General features: G+C 38.3%; 1 protein-coding gene across 3 annotated transcripts in view; it reads left to right on the plus strand.

Annotated features, from left to right (window-relative positions):
• The window catches only part of FGF10 (fibroblast growth factor 10), a 152867-nt gene extending 137687 nt beyond the window's left edge, over window positions 1–15180 (plus strand). For all 3 annotated transcript variants that reach the window (XM_060761464.2, XM_060761463.2, XM_067464611.1), the window contains exons 3-4: window positions 5943–6046; window positions 10812–15180. In XM_060761464.2, the coding sequence (XP_060617447.2) occupies window positions 5943–6046; window positions 10812–11030 (323 nt within the window). In that variant the 3' untranslated portion in view covers window positions 11031–15180. The remainder of the gene's footprint in view (window positions 1–5942; window positions 6047–10811) is intronic.
• Window positions 15181–15940: the final 760 nt, after the last annotated feature.

A 15940-nucleotide genomic window follows, 5' to 3' on the forward strand; every position in this document is an offset into this window, starting at 1 on the left:
TTTTAAAAAAAAGCTGCATGCTGTCCAGGAGAATTCCTCAAAAGACCTGAATAGCCGTTGCTGGTTCTGCCAATTATAGGGCTTTGTGTTTACTATGGAATCGAGCGACTACTTAGAAATCTGAGCTCACTCTCAAATCAAGTGTTATTCACCTATTCATTTCCTACCTTTCTTTATCATCTGTAGTTAAAGCTCACCTAAACCTAGCATTACTAGTAAAGTCTATAGGCATACTCCAAAAGGTTTTTGTGTAAAAATAAGAGTAATTCAGATATGAAAACCATTGTTATTCTTGAGAGTTGGCATCACATGACCTTGAAAACCACTGTGTCCACATTCCTTACAACAATCTGATACACTTAGCGTTACACTTTATCTGACTTGATTTCAACAAACATAATGGAGCACATCCAGATTTAATTCCTGTGGCATATAATATAAATATTGTAACTTTACTTCTGATAAGCTGTTCTGGGTTTTCTAAATATGTACTTTTGTTGTTTTCTTAAATATGGATATAATGGATTTATATGAGAATAGAAAAGTTTTTGCCTTGTATATAAAAATATCTTAAAATCATAGAGTTGGAAGAGACTACATGGGCTATCCAGTCCAACCCCCTGCCATGTAGGAAAAGCATAATCAAAGCACTCCCCCCACAACAGATGGCCATCCAGCCTCTGTTTAAAAGCCTCCAAGTAAGGAGCTTCTACCACACTCCAAGGCAGAAAGTTCCACTATTGAACAGCTCTTGGAACTTGTCAAAAACAAAATATTTTGCTTGCCCATTCTAATATGTACAATCTTCTGTTAATACTTCAGCAGTCAGTGAGCAAGGCTCTCCAGAAATGAAAGGTTTCACAGACTTACTGGACTAGGAACTGCATTTTATTTTAGTCTCTTGCAATCCTCACAGGCATATGATGATAAAAATGTATAAATGAATTTTAAATCATGCGAGCATAAACTAATAAAATTCCTTCAAAATGCTAATATAATGAGGAATTAATCCAATCTGGCACCGCAACAGAAGCCACAACAAAAAAAATATTCCTATAAAATAATGGCTTATGTTTGTCCCTATTGTTGTGTAATGGGGAGAGGAACAAAATCCTATCATTCACAAACCAGGAAAATATGTCATCTGTAGCTATAGTGAAAAGTAGTGACCTGCAATATGTAAGGGGGGGGGGCTCTAGAATTCCAAGAGAGAGTTTCAGTACAAATGGTTGAGTGGACCATTTGGTACATCCCTCCCATTTCCCTTCACTGTCTTTCAAATTAAGGTAACAAATAATGCTAGATTAAAATGGATAAAATTTTCTTTTCCTTTTGAAAGTTGCAATGATATCTATCATCTTAATGAACCAGAAATCAAGTGGCCCCATTCTGTCTGTAAGAATTGAACATTTGGTGCATTCCACAACTCAAGATGATTGAAACATGTGGCGATTCTGACAAGCAGTGGCTCTGGAGTCCATTTTACATGAGGTTCTTGTCTAAGAATTAGTTCAATTTGCCTTTTGCTGGAAAAAATTAGCTCAGATTTAATTTGTTCAATCCATCTGCTTTCCTCGAAAGAGCACCCAAGTGACCTCAGCACTTGGAAGTAACTAGAAAGAATAATGGTCTATTTCCAGTTATTTCTTCTTTCTAACATTATGATACAACTACAATAAATGCTGTTGTCATTAACACACACACCCCAAAGTGGCATTTTTCTAGTTATGGAGTTCTGACATCACTATGGACATCATTACATGGATGTCCTTAAGTCGGGGGACAGTGGGGGAATCGGTCAGGCAGCGAATTTATGGGGCAGCAAGGGAAACCATCAGGCAGCACCTCGTATCACCCTCTTATCATCATATGCCATCTCCCATCTACCTCTGGCTTACTCAATGAGTGCACAAGTAGTTATCTGTGTTCTCAGGGCTGCCTCTTAGCATGTGGCCGAGACGCAGCATGCACAGAGGCAGGAATAAGCCCAACCAGAAGTAGACCTGCGTCATGTGATGTGCTCTGGTGGACAATTCCCCGGCTGCATCTTGGCAGCATCCTAGGATGGGGGGGGAAACCTCATATGATGAGGTCGTAGATGGTTGGAGAGCAATATGGTCCAGAAAGGGCTTATGGTGTTGAGTAAAAGAAACTCAGATATAGCAAAAAGTAACCATTCTTGTTACTTCTGAAAAACAAGAGATACTAATTTTTTAGAAAAAATGTTAAATATAAGGCCCTGCAAATAAGTTACCATTATATTTCCAAAAATAAGTCCTCATGAAACATGTAATTGATTTACCAAATTCACCGTAACAAGATTTGGAGAAAGTTACTAACTTTAGAGAAGTGTACACAATTTAACAGAAGTGGGTCTTCTGCAAATCCATGTTTGCAGGCACTTGCAAAGAACTGAACAGTACCAGTGGAGAAGGGATCTAAAGAATATGAGTAATTCTAAAATCAGGAATGATCTATTTCTTTCTTTCATAAGACTGAAACCTAAAATTTACTAATGAAGTTAAGGCAGCAGCTGCGGGATACTGGGTGAATTAAAATAGTACTTCACAAGTTTCAATCAAAATATGCAAATCAAGACGTGGTAATATGATGATCATAAACCAGGAATTTTAACAGTGACTTAAGGTTACCAATTGTTCATAGCCATAATGGCAATTTATTACCTTTGGTACCCAAAATTCTAAGTTTCTACATAGCAGTGTCAAAAGTTAGCAGTTTTACTCTTGTTGAGTTTCTCAGTTCACCACCAGCATTGCCATTTTGTCCTGTTTCCATATTCTTTTTTTATAAGGAAATTTGACATACTTTGTGTGCATTTTTCACAAATTTTGTATCTGAAAGTGTATTCATCCACGTTATTAATTATGCATATTTTCAGAATCCTCAATATGTCATCATTTCTAAATATTTAAACATGCCTATAGTGTCCCCTCTCAGTCTTCTTTTCTCAAAACCAAACACACCATCCTCAACTGTTAAAATCAATACTCATTTGGTGGATCTGACACTAGAGCTCATTGATTTGGCTAATACAACTTTGAGAGTTGTCAGTATATTACAATTAGGCAGAGATTTGATTCCAATTTAACTTTTTTTTTCTGTCAAGCTCTGTTGTATTACAGCCCAGATGCTCACTGCATGTACAGCAAACTTTGGTGTACACAAACACTTCCCATGAATTCTTGTTCACCACAATATCAGACACAACTCTGCCTGAACAGCTTGACTGAAAGCCACAGAGCTGATTCCAGCTATGCATGGAACAAGTCATGCTCACTGGGAGCGGCATGTTCACATCAGCGTGCCAACAGAGGTTTGGAGCAGGAGCTGGTTGTTGTTGCTTTTCTCCCTTATTTTGGTACGTGTTAGTTGGATTGCTGAAGGGATGCCAAGCATGGTACTAAGTTCACAAATCCTGTGGCAGAAGGGAAGAGAAAATGTTTTGGCTGTTGCCTTTCACATAGACCACATTAATTGCCTATGCCTGTCAAAATTGATTCTTTTATTGTTTGAGGATTAAACTTGAATCTCTCTCAATCTCGAACAAACATGCACACATATGTACATACTGTCTTCACAACATCTATACAAAATGTAACTGAAAACAAAAATCTGCTGTAATTTTTAAACTTCTTTGGCTCTATTATTAAATTACTAAGCCCTGAGTAAATGCAGTTTGGACAAATTTCTACATTTAATTATTATCACACTGTAAGCCTAAAAATCAGGTCAATGTCCCAATAAGTAATAAGAAGCTTAGAGTTTAAATTTTGGCCAAAGGTCCTGTCCCTAGGCATATTGTCAGATATGATGAGATTTTATTCAGAAAGGTACTTTCAGGGCTTTCATGTGTATGATTATTATAAAATCACAATTGTCTTATGCACAACAACTGTTTCTCTTAATATTTCTTGCTGTCAACTGTTTCAGTCATATAAATTATCTTGTTAACATATTATTAATCCCAATACAGTCATTAGGAGGACTTATTATGTGCAAACAGTTGCATGTGGCCTTTTTGTACAGAAAGCAAGTTTCCTTTGCAGAAAAAGCACATTTTCTGCACAGAAAACAGAATGTCACCTATTACACAAAAATGCTGTTTTCTTCATAGGAAACTTGTTTTCTGTTCAAAGAGAGAGGGGGAGACCATATGGATTTGAGTACTTGTCCTCAACTGCAAAGATTCTCATCTGTTTTAGGACCTTCCTTGCCAAGGATTTCTGGTATTCAACAATGCTGAGGTTTTTTTAAAAAAACTTTTAAAATATTTTGAAATACTCTTTCCACCCATACCGTGTTTCCCTGAAAATAAGGCACTGTCTTTTATTTATTTTCCTCAAGAAGGCACACTATGACTTATTTTCAGGGGATGTCTTATTTTTATTAAGTATTGAACAACAATCTCCATTTATGGTATTGTCATTCTGGGCTCAGTAGCAGTCTGCTTGCTGAAGCTTTTCCCCTATCACCTGGTGTCTGTGTGGGGTCAGAGAGACCTACAAACTGTAGGTCAGAGAGACCTACAGTCAGAAAGGGGGGGGGGGCAGATCTATCCTCATTAGGGAGGGAGTTCCACAGCTGGGGGGCCACCACAGAGAAGACCCTGTCTCTCATTCCCACCAAACGCGACTGCAATGGAGGCAGGACCGAGAGCAAGACCTCCCCAGTATTCAAATACTCAAAAGTGAAAAGGCTAAACATCATAAGATATTCAAAACAACAACTCAATTCAAAAATATTCCCTGCTCTCAGCTACCCATGCAACGTGGAATAGTTGAGTTTTTGTATAACCTGTCTAATGATACACTACATGTAGACTGGTGAAAACACACAGCCTATAGATATCTAAATAGCTAAGCACCAGATGTTCTATATCTCTGGGCTTGTGGAGGAGCATTTTAATTTGTTGCATTTGTATACCATCTTTCTTTCTGAGTTGGATGCAGTTCTCTGGCTCTGACCAGATAGTTACAGAGTTTTCTAATATTTATCTCCCTCTGGCCAGATAGTCATATATTGCAAACCATGCAGCAAAGGCCAGAAAATGCTAGGACTACCTAAGTAGCAATAAAAAAAAGCTATCATGCACAACCACTCTGCTCCTTGCTATAAGCCAAAGGATAGTGCAAATCGGTTCTTGCTACTTTGATATTTGGATAGTCTATGTGACCAATACAGTGCAATGGGAGGAGGAGGGAACTGAGCAAATCTGCTTTCCGTACATACATTTGGAAGAGCTGAACATTCCCCCACAAGTTGCAATGAAACTGTGCCCGTAGTTACTTCAGCGGGGAAAATCTAAACACATTTTATTGCAAACAGACCGGTGTGGTTTTTATGTTATCTGAGAGGGCACGACAGTGTGGGACATCAGATTTAGTTTAACCATACCCCCAGAATGTCAAACACACTTGCCAAAAGTGAATGTATCAGCTTTATACGGCTGAGAGATTTAGTTTTTATCTAAATGTCCTATAAGGAATAAGGAAGAAAGTGCTTACCACTGTTTCTGCCTGTTGGGATGAATCTGCCATTCTGTTGACATATGCTATAGATTTAATTTAATGCTGTGGTTTAGATGTCTCTTTTGATAAATTTCAGTGAAAATCTACACTAAGAAGAGTTTGAGCTGTTTCAATATTTATGGAATTTAAAGCACAAGGATAGGAGAGGAAACATCATAATTGAAACAACATTTGTGTATATACTTGCTGTGAAAGTCTCTAAAACTGGTGGGTTGGTAGGTTGCCCTGCATATTAACAGGATTTGAGTAAGGTTCAAATAGATCTGTTTTAATTCTCACTATTTATCATATTTATTACCCATGAAATCCTCTGCTCTCCCTCCCTCGTTAATTATGAGATTTGAAGTCTTAGACCTAAACCACTCTTGTTTTCCTTCTTTTCTTGTATTGTAGGCATACTGGCAATAACATCTGTGGACATTGGAGTTGTGGCAGTGAAATCCATTAACAGCAATTATTATCTAGCCATGAACAAGAATGGAAAAGTCTATGGATCTGTAAGTATATTTCACTTTCTTGATTCTACATCCTAGGGCTCAAACATACATAGTCCAGTTGTCCTTGGTTAGACTTATTTTGGGGAAAACACATTTAGGAAATTGGGCAGGAAGAAAGTTTAGTTTCCAGAAGATGTTGATTTGTATTTGCTCTTGTCTTAAGTTTGCTTTTTACTAATAACCTGCTAAGTTTGCATGGCAGACACTGACATTCCAACAAAGCATGTAGGAATCCTTCCCAGACTACCTGGAGATAACACTATACGATTCACACTATACAATTATAGCACCATTATTCCACTTTAACTACCTTGGTATCATTCCATGGATTCCTTAGATTTGTAATACAAAGTCCTCTGGCTGAGAATGTCTCATCTCTTCCTAGCATTCCATTGAATATTGCCATAGCAGTTAAAATGGAATGTAGCATTATACTTATGTAGTGTGAATGAGCTCAAGGACTGAACCTGAGATGTTAAGCACGCATATCATGTGATCTACGGCCCTTGTCCACTCTCTACATAATTCTGCTGGTTTATTGACAGCATATGTTTCTCAATATCTGCTACTAATGCAGATACCTGGAACTCCTGTATTGCAGGTTCAGAGTTCTGCCATTGAGCTATATAGTCCATTCCTTCCAGATACTATTCACTCCTTCCCTCTTGCACAGGGGAAAAACCTCACTGGGGACTCCTATGAGCAGCTGAATTGGAGAAAATGTGTTCTCTTTCTCCATCTGGGATAATGAAAAATGTGTGTTAATTTTTTCAGTAAATGTTTATATTTGCTTCTTGAATTAAGTCTTAACAAATATAAGAGCTTCCCATAAAAATAAATACCTGTCATTCAGAAGCTACACAGCCTGGAAACCATGATGTGACATTTTAAAATAAAGCTGGCACTCAGCTGCAATGTTATTGAAGTGTTTTAAAAAACATTTTCTCAGGTGCAGAATATCTTCAGTTTCTTACTAAGGTTTCTTCTATTAAGATAGTAGCATAGGATCACATAGCACAGTCAGAAAGCATGACTGCAGTGGTATTGGATCTGAGATTGGCAAAACTGCAGTTGACAAAACTGAAAAAAATACTTGCATTTGAATAATCCAAATTAATAATAACAAAAGAGAAGTGATACAAATTGAGCCCCTGGGTGAATACTGTCCCTTCAGACCCAAACTGGGGGGGGGGGGGTGAGATAGGTGAGGAGGAGGAGAGGGAAGGGAGGGAGGAGAAAGGCAGTGGTTAATAATAAAGCCATTATTCCCCCCTCTGAGCTGATTTGTGACCATCACTGGGAGGAATTTGTTAGGTTCTTGACACACTTGTAAGTGTTACAATGATAACTGCAAGATTCAGTAGCACAGTTGCAAAAAGTGCTTTGTATAATCAAAATATATCAGGTCAAATCTTCAGTGAGTCTTACTTAGGATAGTTCCAGCTCTATGAAAGATTACTCAAAAATGAGTCTTAGGACTTCATCACATGGGCAAATTTACCCATCCAACGACACTTTCACCACAGTTCAGGGACAGAGCCTGCTGGATCCCATCAAATGACATAAAGATACTTCCAGTGGGGTTCCATAACCAAATTGTGGGGAAAGTGTCATGGGACACAGCAACGAGAACATAGGAGGCTTCCTGTGTTCTCTTTGCAAGCAATGGGGTGAGTGTAGAGGGAAGCTGGGCAGCAAAGCTTTCCCCCCATAGAATGGGAAAGGCCTCACTCCGAGTGATACAAGGTGTGGGGCAATGGATTCCCCTGCTGCCCTCTGGTTTCACCATGCTGTCTGGTAAATCTCCCCACTGTCATCTGTGTTGGGCGACTTCATGTGATGAGGTCCTTACTGATTTCAGTATGACATAATCATACATAAATGTGTATCACAGCAATACATATGTTTAATTTTCTTATTTAAATCATTCTATAAATTGACATAAAGCAGAGGTAGGAGAACCTTTTCTAGAGTTATACATGAATGAATAATATATTTTATAACTATGCAACTCTACAATTCATAAATCTTTTATGCCCACCTTTTGACTTTCTACATCCATCTGTATAAACCTAGGCTGTAATCCAGTTCTTAAACTTAATTACAGTAGACAGAGTCAGTAAATGGGAAATTGGTAAAATAAATGCAAGTGCCATTGATGCAATATGCCTGCTGTCATTGAAATAAGCAGTTCAGTGTTTATAGCCCTTAGAATAGTAGGAAGCATGAACAGACTTTCAGATTTTTCTTTCCTTTACCCATAAGTCAAATAGAGGAATATCTGTTAGCAAAAAAATCTGTTTCTCCCCCCCAAAGGCCCCCATATCTACAAGAACAGTAGGATCCACAGTCATGATTTACTGTTGCTGACTGGATTTGAGATCAAAATACCAGCAAGGGAAATATCAGGATTTTTTTCCTTATTGGCTATGCTATGCAGAACATTTTGTATCCTTGCACCAAAATCATGATTTACTGGTTATTTTCACATGGTTTCAGGATATATAGTGAGACTTTTCATTTTCATCAAGACCTCCTATGGTTGAACTCAGACTGGTATGGTATAGCAGTTTGGCATTTATATGCAGATGGATATGAGAAATAGCCTCAATAAAAAAATTTCTAACACTCACAGACATTTCCAGCATAGTTTTTCAATAAGATATGAGCCATGTGCAAAACATGTGTTAAAGCTCAATAATGACAAAATCCACCCATAAGTTTGGTGCCCAGTTGAACTTCCTTGGAGTTCTTTATATGTATCTGTGATATGTCCATTTCATGGGAAAGGATGCTAGAGCTAAAGCAGACTTGGATTCTACATCTATAGGGGAGGAAAGCAGGCCAGTGGAATCAGATTAAAATTACGTGCAACCTGCGCTTGTGATCAATTGATTTTTTAAAAAAATGAAAGCAAATTGTGCATAGTACAGGGTTCCCTCACTACTTCGCGGTTCTCTTATTGTGGACTTGTTGTTTCATGGGGAGCATTGAGGGAACTCTGTATAGCTGCTCCCCATTCCTTCCTCGCCAGGCTGGGTGCCCAAGGGGTCTCCGAGGTGGGGAGCAGTGGAGTCAGTGAGGAGGAGGAGGCCACTGCAAAGTAGGGACACTCTGCCCACTCAAGTGGGCGGAGCATCCCTACTTTGCGGATTTTCACTTATTGCGAGTAATAAAATAAAAACCCTCTTATAAAATAAAAGAAGAGCACAGACTTGTAATTGAATTTATTGCCAATGTCGTAAGACTTTTGGGTCAAATTAGATGCAACATTAAATGTATAATTTCAAAGGACATAAATTTCTGTATGTAGTTGTTTTTAATTAATTGCTGGTTGGGGATTGTAAATTTCATTCAGAATGCAGCTAAGGAGCCTTGAAGAACGGGAACATAAACTGACCTGATATGCACTTTCCAAATATTAAAACAAAAGTTGAAAATTAGCCAATGCAACAACTTAATGCTTGGCTTAAAATATATCAGATATGTTTCTGAACTCTGTATTTAAGAGTACACTTAAATGCAAATGTTGGAAAAATATATTTATTGTTATCAGAAAGAGATCTGAACACTTATCAGATATATAATGGTAGATGAATTAGCCTCCCCATATTAGCTTCAACAACTCATTTTAACAACCAGCAGCAGCATCAAGTGAAAATGAGGTATACAGGCAGTCCCTACGTTACAAACAAGATAGGGTCTATGGGTTTGATCTTAAGTTGAGTTTGTATGTAAGTCAGAACAGGGACATTTTTAAGTGTAACTCGAGCCACACACACACACACACACATATTAGTGCATGCATGCATGCTTTGAATAACTTAGGGAAGGGTTAACATACCTGTGGTGTTTGTTTTGCTGTCCAGAAGATTTCACTTCACTTTCTGGCCCTGTGATAATTGGATTTTGAAAAAAATGGCTTGTTGCAGAAGTGACTTGTGGAAACAAGGACTGGAGGTAAAGCTTCAGAGGAAACACATTTTCCCCATGATAACTTTCTGGAATCAAATTCCCTTCTGAGGAGTAAATTTATCTCACTTCCTGTTGTCTCACCTCCGTTCTTAACTATGAGTCGTTTGTAAGTCTGATGTTTGTAACCTGGGGACTGCCTGCGTTCAGCTGCTGATCAAGGTACAAGAAAAATGAAGTTTGCAGTCATACCCCCCCCCCCCCAAACAAGTGATGCTATGGCAATCAGAAAGAGGATTCCTCTTTCAATTCCTTGTGATGGTCCCAATAGCTGGCAGGAATAAGGGGGCTGTAAAGATGACCCTTTTCTCAAAACGCACTACCTGATGCCATTGACCATTAAACTGGTGGTTCAGAGAGCAGAGACCTTGAATAGGCACAACAGCAGTTAGTACTTGGATTAGTACAGCCATGCAGATCATGTGGTCCCAGTGTCCCCGACAGTGGTGATACATATTGCATGTTTAGTTAAATTATGGCATAGGCATATTTTATAGAAATTGGTAGCCTCTTTTGCCCTCATTTCCTTTTTAGGATCAATATAAATTATGTGCATCACAAATGTTTTGACATAGATAGATGCAAAACAAAACAAATGCTCCTAGCCATAGTTTTCCCCTTTCAGACTCTGAAGGCGTAGTGTAGGATACAACTAAGTAAAAGAAGTAACCACACAACAACAGTCAAGTAAAAATCAATGTGAAGGGAAATGGCCAGTTCTCTCTGAAGTGATCTTACATCTGTTCGGTTCTGATCTTCTGTGTGTGTGTGTTGTCTTTTTCTTTTCAAACAGAGGGAGTTTAACAATGACTGTAAACTAAAAGAGAGGATAGAAGAAAATGGATACAATACATATGCATCATTCATTTGGAAGCACAATGGAAGGCAAATGTTTGTGGCTCTAAATGGAAGAGGGGCCACAAGAAAAGGACAGAAAACCAGGAGGAAAAACACCACAGCTCATTTTCTCCCAATGGTCGTGGAGCCTCAGATGAAGGACCTGTTCTATTGATAGCAGTTGAACCAAAGATCATTTGTCACAAATACTTTGTAATCCTCTTGAAGAGGAAAGGCAGAAACAGTGCAGACGTCTGCTTGATTGAAAAGAGGAGGGAAGCCTTTGAAGGTTTTGTGCTCTCTGCTGGCACATGAAGTACTTCTAATTAGGTCTGTGTCATATCTTATAATCAAGACACAAGCTGGATCAAATGGGATGGGAGCTCCTTCCAGTGTGAACAAATTTATTATTAATAATATTATTATTATTATTCATCTTGCCGATAGAACTTAAAGGACATGAGACAATGTATTGAATGATGTTCGGTGGAAGTTATTTATGGAATACTAACTCATATCAAAGACCTTCACTGCTCATTCAAGCCTGATGATCCAATGAACAGTGAGGCACGCAAGCATTTACTGGAAGCACATGGATCATATGCAGAAATAAAGAAGATTCTGGGATGGTGTTGTGGAAGAAATGAATAGGATTAAGAAATATAAGCACATTAGAGTAAAACTGTTCTAACAAAATAAATAGTATGGTCCCCTCCTTGTATGCTAATGCCCTGGCTTTGTATTTCTCCCTAAATTATTTATTTAATAGGATGTTAAATATCTTTCTTCTCTTTTTTTGTTTGTTTTGAAGGAGTTTCTCTGTTGCTTCCTGTTATGTGATTGTCGTTTTCCTTCTTTCAGTATTGTATACAAGATCAACCAAGACAGATGTCAAATGCTTATATAAGTAGCCAAGACTAGAGAATCTCTAAAGCTTAAAAGAAAATCTAGGGCGGTGGTTTTTGTTTCATATCAATCCCCATTCTGGCTTTATTTCCTTCTTTTTCTTCTTTTTTGGAACTCGACTTTGTCTTTTTAAAATTTTGCACTTAAAATCAATAGGGTCAGATATGCATGGGAGTTACAACATGAACTCTGCGTGCCAGATTTCACTAACATCCTTGATGCTTTTGTCCCTCACAGGAACAAAACTTCCCATAATGCATCATCTGAAGACTCTTGCTGCTGTTTTAAAATGGACAAGTTGAACTGGTCCTCAAATGTGCATTTCTAGCCAAATGGATTCAGTTCAATGCCTGATCCCAAATATGGTGAAACAGAACTATTTGCTTGATTGTTTGTGGGGGGAAAGCTATATAGCATCCTATAATTGTGATATCATATCTTTTCAGAGTAAAGCTGGATTACGTATGTGGAGCTGATACCATCTGGTGTAGAAATTTACCCTTTTTCCCAATCTTCCAAAAAGTTAGTCAAAAAAGAGAGCCAAATCTTATCATCTTTCAACTCAGTCAAAATACTTCAGAATAGCCTATATGTGTATAAGAGAGAGAATGAATATTGGCAGTCTTACTCTATTCTTAGAGGATAATATTTGAAAGCTGGCGTAAAGCTCATCACATCAGTTTAGGATGTAGTATATGTGCTACTAATGCCAATGGCAAACATTAGTATTGGATCCTATTGCAATTCGACAGTTAGAACTGGAAATATTTTAGCTGAAAATACAAGATCAAACTAAGTATCAAAGATGTGCATTTTCCTGCACATGAGTGCACTGCACTGTGCATCAAATATGTGTTTGCATTCCTCAGAGATCTTGCTTTTGAAAATTACAAAGTTCATTTGGGGTAGTCAGTTGAGAAACCTTTCATGCCAGACTGCCAATAGACTTGAATGGGCTTTATCACCAAACAAGAAGTAGCTGGTTCTTGCTACTTTCTATCATCAACACATTGCTGGTTGGGAGGTTCTGTTTTTACCTCGGAATGGAAGGCAGCAATGCCTTTTGCCATTTTTGCTTAATGCTGTTTTAATCTTCTCTTTCTTCAAAAAGATTTGTGATATAAAGCCCTCATCATGGCAACTTCCTACTGAGAAGGTCTTCCAGCGAGGTCCTGTCTGCTGTATTACAGTGACTTGACATGAAGAAATTGCAACACTGATTATCCACTGTTATTTAAATGTGAAATATGGAAAAATTCCTCCTCTAATGTATTCTTGACTCAAAGAACTAAAAATCACTAGATAAAAATATTCCTGAACTGTGGCACTTAAGATCATGAGTAATTATTACTTATATATTCAGAGAAACAGTCAACTCTGCACAACTATATCTATTGCTACTTACCTGATTATACACACACAGATAACATATATTTTTAGTTTTGTGTGCATACATTTCTATAAACAGAGAGACTGAGAAAGAGAGAGAGTTGGCAATCACCTGTGTGTATATAGATGTTAAGTTCCCAAGTTAATATTTTAGGGAGAAATCTGAAATCCAGAAGGTAGACTCTTGTGAAGCCACAGGGATGTGTCCTTTCATTGTCATAGAGGTGAGACTGAGAAGGGTTGAGAGAGATCCAGAAGTGTTTCTAGGCCAGCTGATTTTGGAAATGGGCATGGAAGGCATTGAAGTAGATGAGCAAAATGAAGATGACATGGCAATCCAGACCCAAGGAGAAAAACAAAATAGAGGGCAAAATATATCCAGCAAATACAGCAGTTACTGCCATTCCTGCTAGGACTATCCCGCTGTTCAATCTTAGCTGCAGGAAACATGGCACATCCACATTTTTTTCCAGGTGCTGTGCTTGGGGAATACTGAAGACCCTGTCACAATGTTCTTCCCCCAGTTCCTCCACCACATTATACTTGTGCAAGGGGGATATTCAAGGGTCGTGACTCTGGCACTCTACTTGCTGCCCTGCTCCAGGTGACGAGATATCCCCACTAATCAATAGCTCTGTGTCCAATCCCCTCCTAATTCTCCAAGCTAACATCTAGTAAAACACCAGTCAGTTCTGGAGCTAGCTGGAAACTGTTGGAAAGGATACCCAAGCTTTAACACAACCTCATATATCAAACATAAACCTTCTCTTCTTCTAGAGGTGCTCACTCTGAGATTTGTCTTCTTAACTGGAGACTTGGAAAAACATAGCAAATTCCTGATGCTTCAGCCAGCGCCTTAGAATGCCAATAGGAATAAGAATAGGTGGAGATGAAGATATAGATTATCTGTGTACAAAAAGCAAGACGTCAGTAAAGTAGGCACTAGCCTAGCTTTCTCGTTCATTTTTAATGTGTGAGATGGTGGTTCTCTTTCATAGGAGAGCATTCAAACAATCAATTCTCCATCTGCAGCCTGAAGCAGTTTAGAAGAAGATTTACATATCCCCAAGCCATCACAATTTGGTAGAGGATGGTTCCAATTAATCATCTGCCATCCCACATTTTCGGCTGCTTTAACAATGCCCGGGTTCCTATCTCCTTTACCCACTTACCCCTTTGTCCTCGGGTTACGTCAATTCGTCCAAAAATGCTCTTTATAATAACCTTTGCGGTCTTGACAACACTCTGATGTTGCTTGACTACACATGTCCTAGTTCTCATCTGGAAAATGTTGGAAAATATGAATTTACAATATGATCTACTAAGACAAAAGTCCTGTTCCTTCCTAAAGTAAAAGCTGTATAATCCCTTAAAAGTAATGTGGATGCTGGTGTTCCTCTACCCTTGCCCACTCCAATACTACCTAGAATAATCACATTAGAGTGAACAGATCTACTCCAAAGCAAGTGACTTGAGGACTGCAGCCACTATTATCTTCTGTGTATATAACTTTTGAGAGCCAATCAAAAAAGCAACATGTTTCTTCATTTATTGCAATATATACAGTGGCTCTGAAATGCAATATTGGGTATATTTTTTAACAGAGTGCTCCTGTTTTCACGGCTTACACTGAGTAAATGCAGTCTTCAGTTAAACATACTATCGACTTTGTTCAATTGAAAAAAAAGCCTATATGATTTTTTGTTTTACTTTTTGTTTCCTCTTTAATTTTAGAGAACTGTGGATAGTTCGTCAATATAACCATAATGAGATTCATTTTGTTAGAGCAAGTTAAGTAGAAAACTGTACATCAAGTCAACATGTACCCCACTCTTCACATTGTATTCCACTAAATAAATAAATAAATGTGTATGTCTTCTGTGCAGTGTCTGTAGTGAGGAACAGAAGTAGTTTTATTAATACTAAGTCTGATCAAAATGCATTCGAAGAACTATATTGATGCTGCAGTTTTGTCTTTTGATATTTCTTGTCACAAAATAAATCAGTTCAGCTGTCATTGTTTGATCATAGCATTGTGGTACAGAGATTTTCAAACTGTTTCCCTGTTTTCATACATAAATACATAAACTCTCTGAAGGATGATAATGGAGGGCAGGTGTTGCAATCTGTTAATTTATTTGAGTCAGTGTTTCATGAAGGAGTCTGTAAAAAAAGGAGAAAACTGGGTATGATCCATCACTACATGGGAGGGATTGGTGTATCACTGACTCCAGCTGTTATTTCCCCCACATTCGCATATGTGCAGTAGAGTGCTTGCGCATTTTCCTATCCTTATCTGACCATGAATCCCAAAATGGGGGTGGGGGAGGAGATGGGGTGAATTCCTCCCCTTCCAAGACTAGGCTGAGCCTCCCTAAGATGATCTGGCAGAATTGGACCACAAATGCAATTGAGGCTCCTCAGGTGTTATCAGTCTGAAGTGCGCGTAATGATCTAACACAATACTTGTCATTAAGCCATTGCAAAAACAATAAAGGCTGAAATGACTCCATCTAAATATTTTAGTGGGCCATATCTTGTCTGATTTTGGAAGCTAGGCAACCCTGGTTAATACTTGAGTGGGAGACCAGCAATGAATACCAGGTGCTGTAGGCTATATTTCAGAGGATGGAACTGACAAAACCACTGCTTGAGTATTCCCTGCCTAAGAAAATCCTATGAAATTCATTGAGTCACCATAAGTCAATATGCAACTTGAAGGTGCGCACACATCTACGTTCGTTACAGGATAAGAGATCATGATTACAACTAAAGAGGCTGATATGGACC

Source organism: Anolis sagrei, chromosome 2 (assembly GCF_037176765.1).
Source record: "Anolis sagrei isolate rAnoSag1 chromosome 2, rAnoSag1.mat, whole genome shotgun sequence".
Lineage (NCBI taxonomy): Eukaryota > Metazoa > Chordata > Lepidosauria > Squamata > Dactyloidae > Anolis > Anolis sagrei.